General features: G+C 35.5%; 1 protein-coding gene across 1 annotated transcript; it reads right to left on the reverse strand.

Annotated features, from left to right (window-relative positions):
• Positions 1-11,179: 11,179 nt before the first annotated feature.
• LOC105449934 (peritrophin-1-like) lies at positions 11,180-11,849 on the reverse strand. The gene is made up of 2 exons (XM_011689402.1): positions 11,782-11,849; positions 11,180-11,607 (listed from the first exon to the last, which is right to left on the reverse strand). The coding sequence occupies exons 1-2, from the start codon at positions 11,786-11,788 to the stop codon at positions 11,351-11,353; spliced, it is 264 nt and encodes an 87-aa protein (XP_011687704.1). The 5' UTR covers positions 11,789-11,849; the 3' UTR covers positions 11,180-11,350.
• Positions 11,850-12,322: the final 473 nt, after the last annotated feature.

Raw genomic sequence — 12,322 nt, forward strand, 5'->3', positions numbered from 1 at the left:
CTCTCCAAGTAAATTGCATACCGCGGCCGCAATCGATATCAAAACAAAATTGTACCATATCCAATAACAATTACCGATACCAAGTTTTAACTATAATAACATGGTATACGGGTGTAATGTAAAAACATGCTGTTTTACGAGACAATTACTGTCATAACCGGTATCTTTATCTGATAGTATTGATCGCATCGCGCATTCTACGCGATTCAGCAAGGTGTGCTATGCCGCCCTGGCAAACGTGCGCCAATTAAATTCCAAAGTAATGGCTCGCAACGAGCTATCCATACGGTTTTCGTATATATTGGATACGGCGCGAGCAAGACAATGCACGCGACACGATACGTTATATGCCAATTAGAGGCCGGGGTAATTGCTTGCGAGAGGTTGTACCTATGCTTTTTATGCACAAAACTAGGCACGTATGATTGGATTTCACATTGTAACGATACTAATGTACGAAGTGCACGAGGGCGAGGATTTACCGCAAGTCGGAGCGCGGGAAATGTTGGCGAATTGCAATCATCGCGATATTTGGAGGAGAGGATATTATTATTGCGGCCACAAAACGTGACTAAGCGAATCTGATTAAAATTTCTGCAGTTTATCTCGCGTGAGAATCTTATGCAAAATCCACAGTCAGATTGCATTTATAGCTTACAAAGATTCAATAATCCCAAAGCTCGATAGACATAAATGAATATGTTATATCCACAAGCAGAGAGCTAGACGTTATTTTATATATTAAATATACACCGATCTCTCTTTCTTTCTCTCTCTCTCTCTCTCTCTCTCTCTCTCTCTCTCATGCTATTTATTTAAGTATATTTAAGTTTAAGATACGTTATACTTTTCATTAATTAAAGATCGATTTTCTTTCATTTTAACAATTCTGAAAATTTTCAAGTATTTTTATTGTCATCTTTTTAAAATAATTTAAGAAGGAATGTCAGAAATATAATACTGTGTTCTTATACGAGATAAAAATTCTAATTATAAATGAAAAAATATATATATTTATTTCTTTATCATTGAAAATAGTTGTTATTATTGAAAAGAACACTTAGCTTTTACATAGAATCGACAAAAAAGCCTAATTCTGGACAGAATTTAGATATGCAAGTTTGTATATCTCGATCAAAGTAAAAATACTATAAAGACCGAATCGTGGACGCTTCAGGGCTGTTGGTACCGATAAAAGTATCGGCGTTTTTTTCCTCCTACTCTTCCATCACCCACACCCTCGCCTTCCTCGATCCACGCAACATCTTCCTGCCGTTCAGGAAGGCTCTGTAACAACCCTATCCCTCGCCCGCCCTCCACTATCCTCGAAATCTAAATGATTCGGTTATTTCTGGAAGGTTGCTCGAGGCGTTTCTCTTCCATCGACCTCATTGCAAAGTGATTTTCCTCGTACCTGTAATCCTAAATTCGATCGATCCTGCTCCCCATGTCGAGATAAGTAGCGCGGAACGCAGGGAGAGAGGATACTTAGAAAGAGAGCAAGAAAATGTTTCGATTGCATTCGTAAAACAACAAGAGTATAGATTAACGCGCCGTAGATCCATCAACGTTTGCAACGTTCTAATAGTCTCTAGTTTTAAATGTTTTTTGTTTTTTCTTTGTTAGCAATTAAAACTGCGAAACGATGTAGCAGTGACACAGTTGATACGGCAAATACAAAAGATGCTACAAAATTCAATAGAAACGCTGCGATAAATAAATTTATGAAAAATTAAGTATTTGTAGTTAAGTAGTATATGCGATCCTTTTAAATTAACTTTTGAACTATTGTGTAACGTAATTTTATCAATGTAATTTGCGTACAAAATTTATGCGCAGTTAATAAATACACAATGTATTTATTTATTAATAAATGAATTTTGATATTTCTCATAATCTCTCACCGGAAGTCTAAATACAAGCCTTATGTTCCTGGCAAATATATATAAATCAAGCAACTCTGTCCCGTATAAATTATATTTCCAAGCGCACAGCTGTCACAAGCAGGGGACGGTCGATTAAGAGAAATTCAAACTGTGAGGATGAAATAAAATAAAGAAGAGCATCAAAGACATTTATATAAGAATATTTATGTATCTAACATTTAATTGCTATATGTTTTTTAACACGCGCCCAGTCGACGCCAGTATCCTAATAAGAAGATGAATATCATTTTTAGATGAATATCAGTTTTAATATGCCATTGCTGTGCTCAGCGTACATCTATCCATCGTATCTATTGCCGGAAGTACAAATCGCAGGTGGATTGCGAGATCCTGATATATATGTATATGTATGCATATATATATATATATATATATATATATATATATGCATTTTTTAGGCAGAGTCCAGCCAAATGCCTAGAATTGCCTCGCCTCTTCCATGTTGGTGTCCACTGCGATTCATTACCTCTCTATTCATCGACAGTACCGACGCAACATTCTACCGGGCCCTCGAAAACCGACCTGTGTCTCCTACTCTCGCTGCCTTTCGCCTCTCTTTGTCCTTTAACACTAGCCCTATATCACGTCCTTCAACATCACTTCTATCGCTTATATCATCCATTCAAATGCAGAGAGCCATTGACCTGCGGCAATATCTTTGAAATTCTACCTTGTTGCGAACAACTACTTAACCCTTTGAGAATAAACGATTTCAAAATAATTAACACAAAAAGGTAATCGCCTCCTCCTTTTTTTTGCCCGAAGGTTAATTTAATTTATCGATAATTGGAAGATTAATTTAATTAATCGATAATTGCATATAAAAATACATTAAGTGACGATTGAGTACTTTTTCTCAAGCCGCGTAATATATTCTCTAGTTTACCGTATCCGCGTCTTTTAATTATTCCCTCGGGGCTGTCGAAATTTATCACCGGCAATCATCCCGCGCTTACGGCGGAATAAAAGTACTAATCTTCCATCTCGTGAAAGAACGACGCCTTTAGCGAGAAACTTGAATAATAAGCAGTTGTAAGCAAGGATGTTTTTTTTTTGCCTCTCCTGCAATACCCTATGCGGATCCATGTTTTTTTCACCGTCTTGTCGAGAGACACTACAATAAACAAATATTAAAAACTATGAATTCATTCGTTTCTCTTCGCGGACTTTCTCTCTCTCTCTCTCTCTCTCTCTCTCTCTCTCTTTCTTTATTCGTTTGCTGCTTTTAATGAAATTCACACCAGCGCGCAGCGGCTTGGCTGTCTGCCCCATAGCTCCTAACAACAATCCGCCCTTACTTACTTCCAAAAGCCTTTTCACGCAAATGAAAGTTTTTCGTCTCGGAATTACCTCGAATTATTCAGCGTTTAACCACGCTCTCTCATTTATGCATTTATTCAGTGTTCTGATATGATTTACTCCGCGATGTATTTTGATACGTATTCCCTTTATTCAAACGCATGTGTCCTCTTCGCGCTTCTACAAACATATATTTTCAGAACAAAATTATCTCTATATTTATGACCAAATAAATTTAATATTTATGTAATTTATATAAAATTATCTGTTTAACAAACATGAAGAATATGATTTATGATATTTAATATCATCTCATTATAATAATTCATTATTATTAAGTTATTACCAAGTTATATTATCAAGAAGTATTATATATGTATATATATATATTAATACACACATGTTACAATTTTCTAAAAAAAAAGGTGATTTGATTTAAAAAATGTGTGTCGGCAGATTGTGTTAAAGAAGTAACGGCAATCGTTTTCTATCGATTTAGACGATCGAATATGCCCGTGCCACGTGATTATTTATCGCGTCTCTTTTATCGATGAAAATAGTAAACATGCTGAAAAGGGAGAAAACGAGAAGACGGAGGCAAACGCGCGCAGTATACGTACTTGCGGTAGGTATACTTAAAATCTCATTTATATTGCTTTCACTATCTGATAGTACATAAATTCCCCTATTCGAAGTAGGTTTTATGTGTTATATAAATGCACCCGATGTATCCAAACTAGTGATAGTAATGCAGGGTAGAAAGAGAGAGAGAGAGAGAGAGAGAGAGAGAGAGAGAGAAATAGAAAGAGGGGAATGGAAATATACAAACAAGAAAAATCTAAAGAATTATTTGCCCAATGAAATTGTGAATGGAAAGATGTCTACAAGATTTCACTTTAACTTAATATTTACATGTATACTATTAAAATTATGAAATATTGATTGCATATAAACTTATATAAAATGAGACTTTTGCATTGAAAAAAAGCCATTTCCTTAATATAAACCAGGAAGGGTGGGATTTAAGGCACAAACTATAATACGAAGTATCGAAATAAATAAAGGAAACCAATTCAACGCGCGTGTGGAGTGAGAAGCCAGTCTGAGATAGTTTAAAACAAGGTTGGCTGCTTCGGGTTCAGGTGCTGTTGCAACTAATATCGTAAATCCAGATCGAGTTCGAGGGAGAAGGGTTCTTCTCCGTCGCCCTTTCCTTTACAGCCCACGCGCGGCTAGTTTCACCTTTTGCATCTGCGCAATATCTTCATAAAGTAAAGCAATAGGATTATGAGTGCGGATTCCTCGCGAATGGCAAAAGTGAAAACAGCCTCTGAATACTAAGGTGCTAACTTAATTCTGGAATATCAAAAGACAATTTCAAGCATTCGATATCAATCTTATTTGCAACGTTGGGTACGAAAATTTCACTTTTCGCGATTGAGCATACGTATCATCGCACGCGATGTGCTATTAAGCAATTAGATGTAATACTATTATAACTAATGATGAAGAAGAGGCTAATCGATTAAAGTAAAGTTTAAACTGCTACAATATTATGAATGTACAATTGAACAAAAAAAAAACGTAAAATTTTTCTAACAGTTTATTTATAATAAAATAAACATTTAATGTTTGTTCATGTGCAATTATATTTTCAGTTAATCATTCGTATACTGTTACAAAAATGGATAAGATAACCATGCTTATTCCATTTGTATAAAATGTGATATGCACTTGGAAGAACGTATCCAATATCTGATATTATATCTGTCGATCAATCGATGCGTGAGTTTCAATAATCCGCCGGATTGTTATCAGCACCGTACACAAATCGGGATATCACATGACGTACCGACGACCGACGATAACCGATCGAATTTTAATCGTGGTCCCCGTAGAATAGCTGACGTGTGAGCTCCTCGAAAATTCCGAGTAAAATACGACATGTCAGAAATCAATCCCACAGACGTCATTATTGATTTCTGTCTCATAATACTAATTGTATTAGCACGTTATCTTATGTAATCAAAATAAATCAGTACAATAGGCAAGATAATAACTTGCAATTTTTACTATATAAATCCTGATAATAAATAGAACTTTTTAAAATTTAATTTTTATCTAATTCTTTATTTTTAGCAAGTAGAATAATCTTCAAACTGATAATTTTAAAAACTAACTTATATTCAAAATAATCAATACCAAGTTAATTTTAAATTTGGTACTGTGTTACGAATTTTTAAGATTAAAGGTACTGCTTCTAGAAAGATGTATTGAACTGAAAGACCAACACCGCTGCGAGCTTACGCCGTGATCTTCAGACCGAGAAAATTGTTTTCGGTCAAACGAAACATTTATAAGCCATAAAAAGCCTGCCGTTGCATTCGGGCCGAACGATCTATTAAATTTTTATGAGCTTTTTGTTGGAAACCTCGCAGAGTGTCCGAGCAGCGTGCTGAGAATCGCCGTTAGTTCTAGATTTCCAGCCATGCCTGCATATAAAGGGTGTTATATAAAAAACTGATACACGAAAGCCGTATAAAGTTAATCCCTATCTGATTGAAATAAAAGAGTCATTTTATATACAATTCCTCAATATCGTTCTCGGCAGCGATGAAATATCCCTGTGCCGCAAGTGCCGCAACGGCAGCGTATTGAGATACCGAAGTTCTGAATTAAAAAGAAATGTTCTACAAAATAGTTTAAGATCTCATCAAACCGAACTAACATTATCGTTAATTTATAATGTTACAATTAGGAATCTGATTAGATAAAACTCGATCGATCATCCGAATGACTTCACCGCCTTTATCTTATGACAAAAATGCGCAATAATCGCGAGCACAAGTAATATTTCTTTCTGTAATTAGAATAAAATAATAACCAAGAGAGAGAAAGAGAGAGAGAGAGAGAGAGATGAAAAATCATATTTTTTAATCTTGAGAATTGTAATAGATTTTTAGTAAAATTGGTATTTATTATTGTTTTTTACAATTTTTATTGATGATATAAGGAAAGAAAGGCATAAATTATTTCTGTTACGCAATCGTCAATGACGTAGATTTGCACAAAAGAATAATACCTTAATTTTTGCGCAATAATCGAGCAATGTATACTTCATAATCCGCGTTTTCGCCACTTTATCCGTGCTTTGTAAGAAATGATTTACAATTTATCTATCTTTTATTTATCGTGCTGCATGATGGAGCATTTGCTCGTAACTATTATACTTAATGAGAAATTATATTTACGGAAAAAAAATTATTCTTGCGCATTAATTTTTAAAAAAGTGAAAAAAATTCAATATTTACTTGCGCCGTAAGCAAAAGGATACCCTGCGGAACTAAGTCTATTTCGAAAATGTGTACCTGTGTTAGAACGAGAAAGTAAAGACAAGGGGCAAAGAGCGAGAGGGTGAGAAGGAACGGAGAAGAGATAGTGAATGCATCCAACTCCGCTTGTAATGAACTTGTGAATATTTAGTGGGGTAATTGCCCTTCGTAGCGAGTCTCGCTTGCGTCTACCGCTGTAAGGGGTGTCCGCCAAATCCGGAAGCAAAACCAATATCAGTCGGCCACCTGTGCTCTCAGCTTGCACTTCGTCATATATACGTTACGTGTGCACATCGGTTCCACATATATCGATAATTTGATTTCCTCGGGGACATCGTAGGACGACTGGCCAGTCGTTGAGCCGACTCTACTCCACTTTTTCATTCCGTAATATGGCAAACAAAAAGATTTCTGCACTTCTCATAAGGCTTCAGCGACGCTACTGAAAATACATACGTCAAATTTTCATAATTTTATCGTAGAGGTTCTAAGTGTAAGAATGCTCGATAATATCCGTATTTTTCTGATATATTGTAAAAATTTTTTATAACAGAACCGAAAAGAAATAAAAATATTTATTATAATACGTGCTAGAAGCCATTTCATATAGAACAGGAAAATAGAAAATACGGAAATTCTTGTTATTTCCGTAAAATTGGATCTTTCAAAAAAAACAATACTTTCGACAAGTTTATTTTACTAAAGGATTCTGGAAAAGCGTTGTGTGTGTGCGCGCGCGCGCGCGCGCGCGCGCGTGTGTGTGTGTGTGTGTGTGTGTCACGGAAATTGCCTAAAAATTCCATCTACAAAACTCATATCTCAAAACTCATAGGAAACGATCGCTTATCTTAATAGTTTCTCGTGTAAATTGCTGTGACAAAATGTTGTCAGAAAGTTAAAAAGGATAGCTTTAAAATTTCCTATTTATATCATTTGTGCAAACGTACTATGTAGAATCTAAACATGGATTGTGTAAAAAGTGTTGTCGAAGTGCCATTTCGTCTGAACAAATATGACGTGATGTGTTGGATTCTCATATTGCTTTCAGTATATGTTTCTTCTTTTAGAATATGTTACTCCGCAAAGATCTAGATTTACTATATCGCTTCCTAACTTCTCCGTATGCTTCGTAAATCCTAGGCGCATATACTATAAATAACATACGAATACGATCTTAACGGCACAAATGTACATTGTGCAAAGTATTCTGATAATCGATTACTTCGGTATTTTGTGCCAAATTGCTTCTGGTATACTACAGAAGATATGATTTATTATTATTTATCGAAAAGGATACAACGCAGTTGTCTGTGAGCTATGACCATTAGTAATACAGAAATAATGGTTAGAATTTTTAATTTTTTTTTATTACCTAATAATAATTTTCATTTCGTTGGTTTTATTTTTTAATATTAAAAAATACAATGAAAAAATAATGGTTTGCTATCAGCAATTGAAAAGCGATAATACTATTCAATTAAACATGCTATAGTAACTCATGTAATAAATGTACAAGTCCAAGGAGAGACATGCAACGAGACTGTAATCTGCCGACGAAGCCTAAGCTTACTGAGCTTGCACGTCTCGTGCAAAAGGGGCTTCCGCGTTCTTTACACGCCATCTGAACGTTTTATAATCACTGCGTCTCTCTCTCTTTCTTTCTCTTTCTCTCTCTGTTTCGTTATCCTTCCTCACTCTTTTGTATATTCTCTATCTTCTTTACTTAGAAAAATGTCTGGCTATTAATTCACCCTCGCCTCCTGCCGCGCATAACGCCTTGACGGAACGTACCACCTGGTAAAACAAGCTACATAAATTAAACGGTGGATTATGTATCCCAAATTTTCTTTATTTTCCAAACAGCGGAGAAGAACGGCGCAAATGAGTAAAGGTTAAATGCAGTTTGTGTTAAAATACGAAGTTGTAATTATAAACTACGTCCGCATTTTGTGAGAAATATATGATTTTGTGAGAATTTATCGTTAGCAGCTTTTCGAAAACATGATGATAACAAGGAACTGTTTCAAAATTATATTATACATTAATAATTTTATCTTCGGATTTCTTAATATTATTTCACCTCGGATTAATAACATTTTCGTGCATTTAGATAAATGTGACCAATTTGTGTAGATATTTATTACGCATTTGTCAACATGATTAAAGAATAGTGTTTCGGCAATTATAGGTTCCTTTTCGCCTCGATAAAATTAACAAATGATGAAACGCTCCCGGATCAATCATCGATACACATCTATCTCGCGGCGCATCTTATGACAACGATGGCAACCAATCGGTTTCCAATTTGATACAGAATAGAATCCATTAACGGCGCCCTCCACCGACGCTTCCACCGACCGGATACATTTCGGCGAGTGTCAAAGTGGGAAATGGCAGAAGTAAAGCGAGAAGCCGGTACGGAAGTGACGGAAGAGAAAAAAAGGTATCGCGGACGAGAGAGCGCGACAAAAGTGCGCGCGCGCGAGAGAGAGAGAGAAAGAGAGAAACGAGGGATGAAAAGGGACATACGAGATGCGCGTAAGCGAGTTGGCTGGCAGTCGGTAGCTGACTCGTACCGATAAGAAGTCTCGATCCGCATTCGCTCCCCCAGTTCTCTGTCCGACGTTTCGTTCGTACCTTTCCTTTCACGCGCTTCTTTCTGCCGTTCTCCTTTTTGCAAGGAGAATACGACATTAACTGACGGACGAAGAGCGACGTCGCGTCGGCGCGACGCGAACAAGCACGGAGAGCGGTAGCGCCGACGTAGGCGATGAAGGCGACAAACTCTATCGGAGCATTGAGCTCAAAACGAAATAGGGAATTTAAGTGTCACTATTCAATGATGAGATCTTTCCTAATATCTGTCATCCCTCATTATACTTCCTTTTACTCTGTCCTTCAGAGTTTGTTTCTTATTTTTCTTTTCCATGCACGAAAAGAACGATTTTGTTGAAAGGTCTAAAAATTTTGCTGAATACAGATTTGAAAATAATTTTTGTTCAGTAGTCAAAATAATTTGTTGGAAAGTTAAAAATGATAGGCATTGCTATAAAACGTTTTGATATTCTAGCAATCATTTGGACTTTCCAACAAAATTATTTTAATTAATGAACAAAAATTATTTTTTGATCTGGATCCAGCAAAATTGTTCTTTCGGTGCATGAAAGTATTCCGAAAAATTACGTAACGCTCGCTTAACTTACAGTGCTTATCACTGATATATTAATTTTTATAGGTAAAATATTACATACATGTATTAATAAATGTGCGACTAACATATATGTTATTCACGATACAAATTTAGATTGTCAATATTGTGAACAATTTTTAATAAAACATAAAAACTAGAAATGTAGAAATTATTCATGTTTTACGAACGCGCGCGCGTATGCGAAAATACATGTTTATGTTTCTAAGTCAAGACATGATAAGAAGAAATATTCTCCAAGGTGCTTTTGACCTATATAATTTAAGGCACTTATTCTTTAGACGATCATTGTTACGCAGAAGAGTTTCTCTAAATGCAGCAATTCCGGAAAAGTGCGATTAAGTAGTAAATTCCTCATGGCCGACCTATTACCATTCATATGCGCGCAATTACTATTCTAAGTTCATTCCCTGCCGCCCGTTACCATTTTCCGTAAAACGCACTTGCACACCACTTGCCAGTTTGATAATACAAACTGCCCATTAAACTGTTGATGCTGAAATACGGCGAAACGCGGAGATCGCTATCGTTTGATGCGAGATTCTATATCTCGAAACTAAACGCTTATCTTTGATTTCGAAATACGTCGAAATTGTTTCTTTATTATGATCGTATTGCTTAACATCTCTACATTCAGCGTATACTTCTACAGATACGAGGATTTATATGTATATACTTTGCAAATGAATTAACTCTCGTGTTCAAGCACTTTTATAAGTTCTTCGATAACGGATACTTACTGCGATAACTATTTATCAACACTTATACGCAGTTTACTACGCGTAATAAATAATATCTGAAATTTTGTAATTAAAACTTTTACTTTACAGTTAATAATTAGACAAAAATATAAGGTGAAAAAGAAGATGAGGCTGACAGATAGAATAAATAATATGTGGCATCGAAATATAATTTTAAGAGTTTGAAATTTATAACTATATTTTTTTAATAACAGAAAAAAATTGAATAATTAAAATAATTGTATTTCTATGACTAAAATATGTAATTTAAAGTAAAAATAAATTTAATAAATGTAACTGTTTAACTGTTCAAAAAAAGTAATGAATATCTCATACTCTCCACAATGCATTTCGATGTATACGATATTTCATTTTCTTTTTATTTATAAATTTATTTTACATAAAAAATGATCTATTTGTTAATAATGTAAATATTTATCAATCTTTTATGAAGGTATAATAATAAAATATATCTTGTTTTGTAATATCAAATAAAATGTGTCAGCTATCAAAATTAGAACATGCAGATTTCGCAACTCACTGGTCTATCATAAACACTTGTTATCGTTATTTTATCGAGCGATTCTCATCAGATTGAAATTGTCTGCCATTTACTAATTAGTCGATTAAATTAATTAAACTCATACACACACGTATTATTAAGTAATAGATAATTTATTTATTATTTATTAAAAGATATGTACAATATAATGCCATACGTATAAACCGTAGTGTGATAATGTAATACAATAATACAACACGATAGCGATTCACATATTGGTATGCGTAGTTGTATGCAATTACGTCATTATAGATATAAACTGATTAATTGGCCGGATCGCATCCAGCTTTCCATGGAAAATCGCAGACCTTTTCTATGGGATTAAAGTGCAAATCATCAGGACACTTCATTACAATTGCTCGGCCATAGTCACAGACAAAGTAGTGGTGGCAGTTGGTGGGATGAGGGATGAGAATGGCATCCTCTCCTGGTTTTGGTCCTCTATTCGGGCATTGGACTTCCTCTGCTTGGGCATAAAACGCACCCAACAGGCACACCAAAAGTGCAACAGAGTATATGGCTAAAATATATTAAATTAATTAGAAAATGTAATAACATTTAACCGTTTTGTGAATTATCCTAAATTAATTACAAATTTCTGATTAAGTTACAAAAATAAAAACGTGACATGCGTGACAATTATATTGATTGAATTTGTAACTCATATTGATCACATCTCGAGCAACAGGCTTACCTTTCATCTCGCTTCTGTATTGTGTGTTTTCTTATTTCACTCTTTACGCGAATCACACCAGATTCTGCGTTCGGCTGTCTAAGGCCTCTTTATATACCCAATCGATAGATTCTTTTTATCTAGATCGCTCTATCGCTTCCCCATCCTCTTCTGAGATTCGTACCCTTATCAGATACGCGCGTAATGATATCGTGATAAATTTGCGTTTCAGACATTTCACATAACGATCGCGAATCGTGTCAGTTTCGTTGATTCGCATCTGGGTTTGTTGCAGATCATTCCCAGTCGAAATGTTAAGAAGACGAGGGTCGAAGTAAGCGAATAAATGAGAAAAGAAGGGATTTATGAAGAGTGAAACGAAATGAACGAAACGTAGGATGAGCGCGAGAGAGTCGGGATGAGTGAGAGGAAGCGAGAGAGGAGAAGGATGCTGGCTGACACTCGGACAATGCTGGCGTGGTGCTGTCGCGTTCGGTTCCTGGTTATGGCGGGTGCACAATGCCTATTGTCGGGCAACCCACCATACAAACGTGTGTGCTGA

This window comes from Wasmannia auropunctata, unplaced genomic scaffold (assembly GCF_000956235.1).
Source record: "Wasmannia auropunctata unplaced genomic scaffold, wasmannia.A_1.0 LD336071.1, whole genome shotgun sequence".
NCBI lineage: Eukaryota > Metazoa > Arthropoda > Insecta > Hymenoptera > Formicidae > Wasmannia > Wasmannia auropunctata.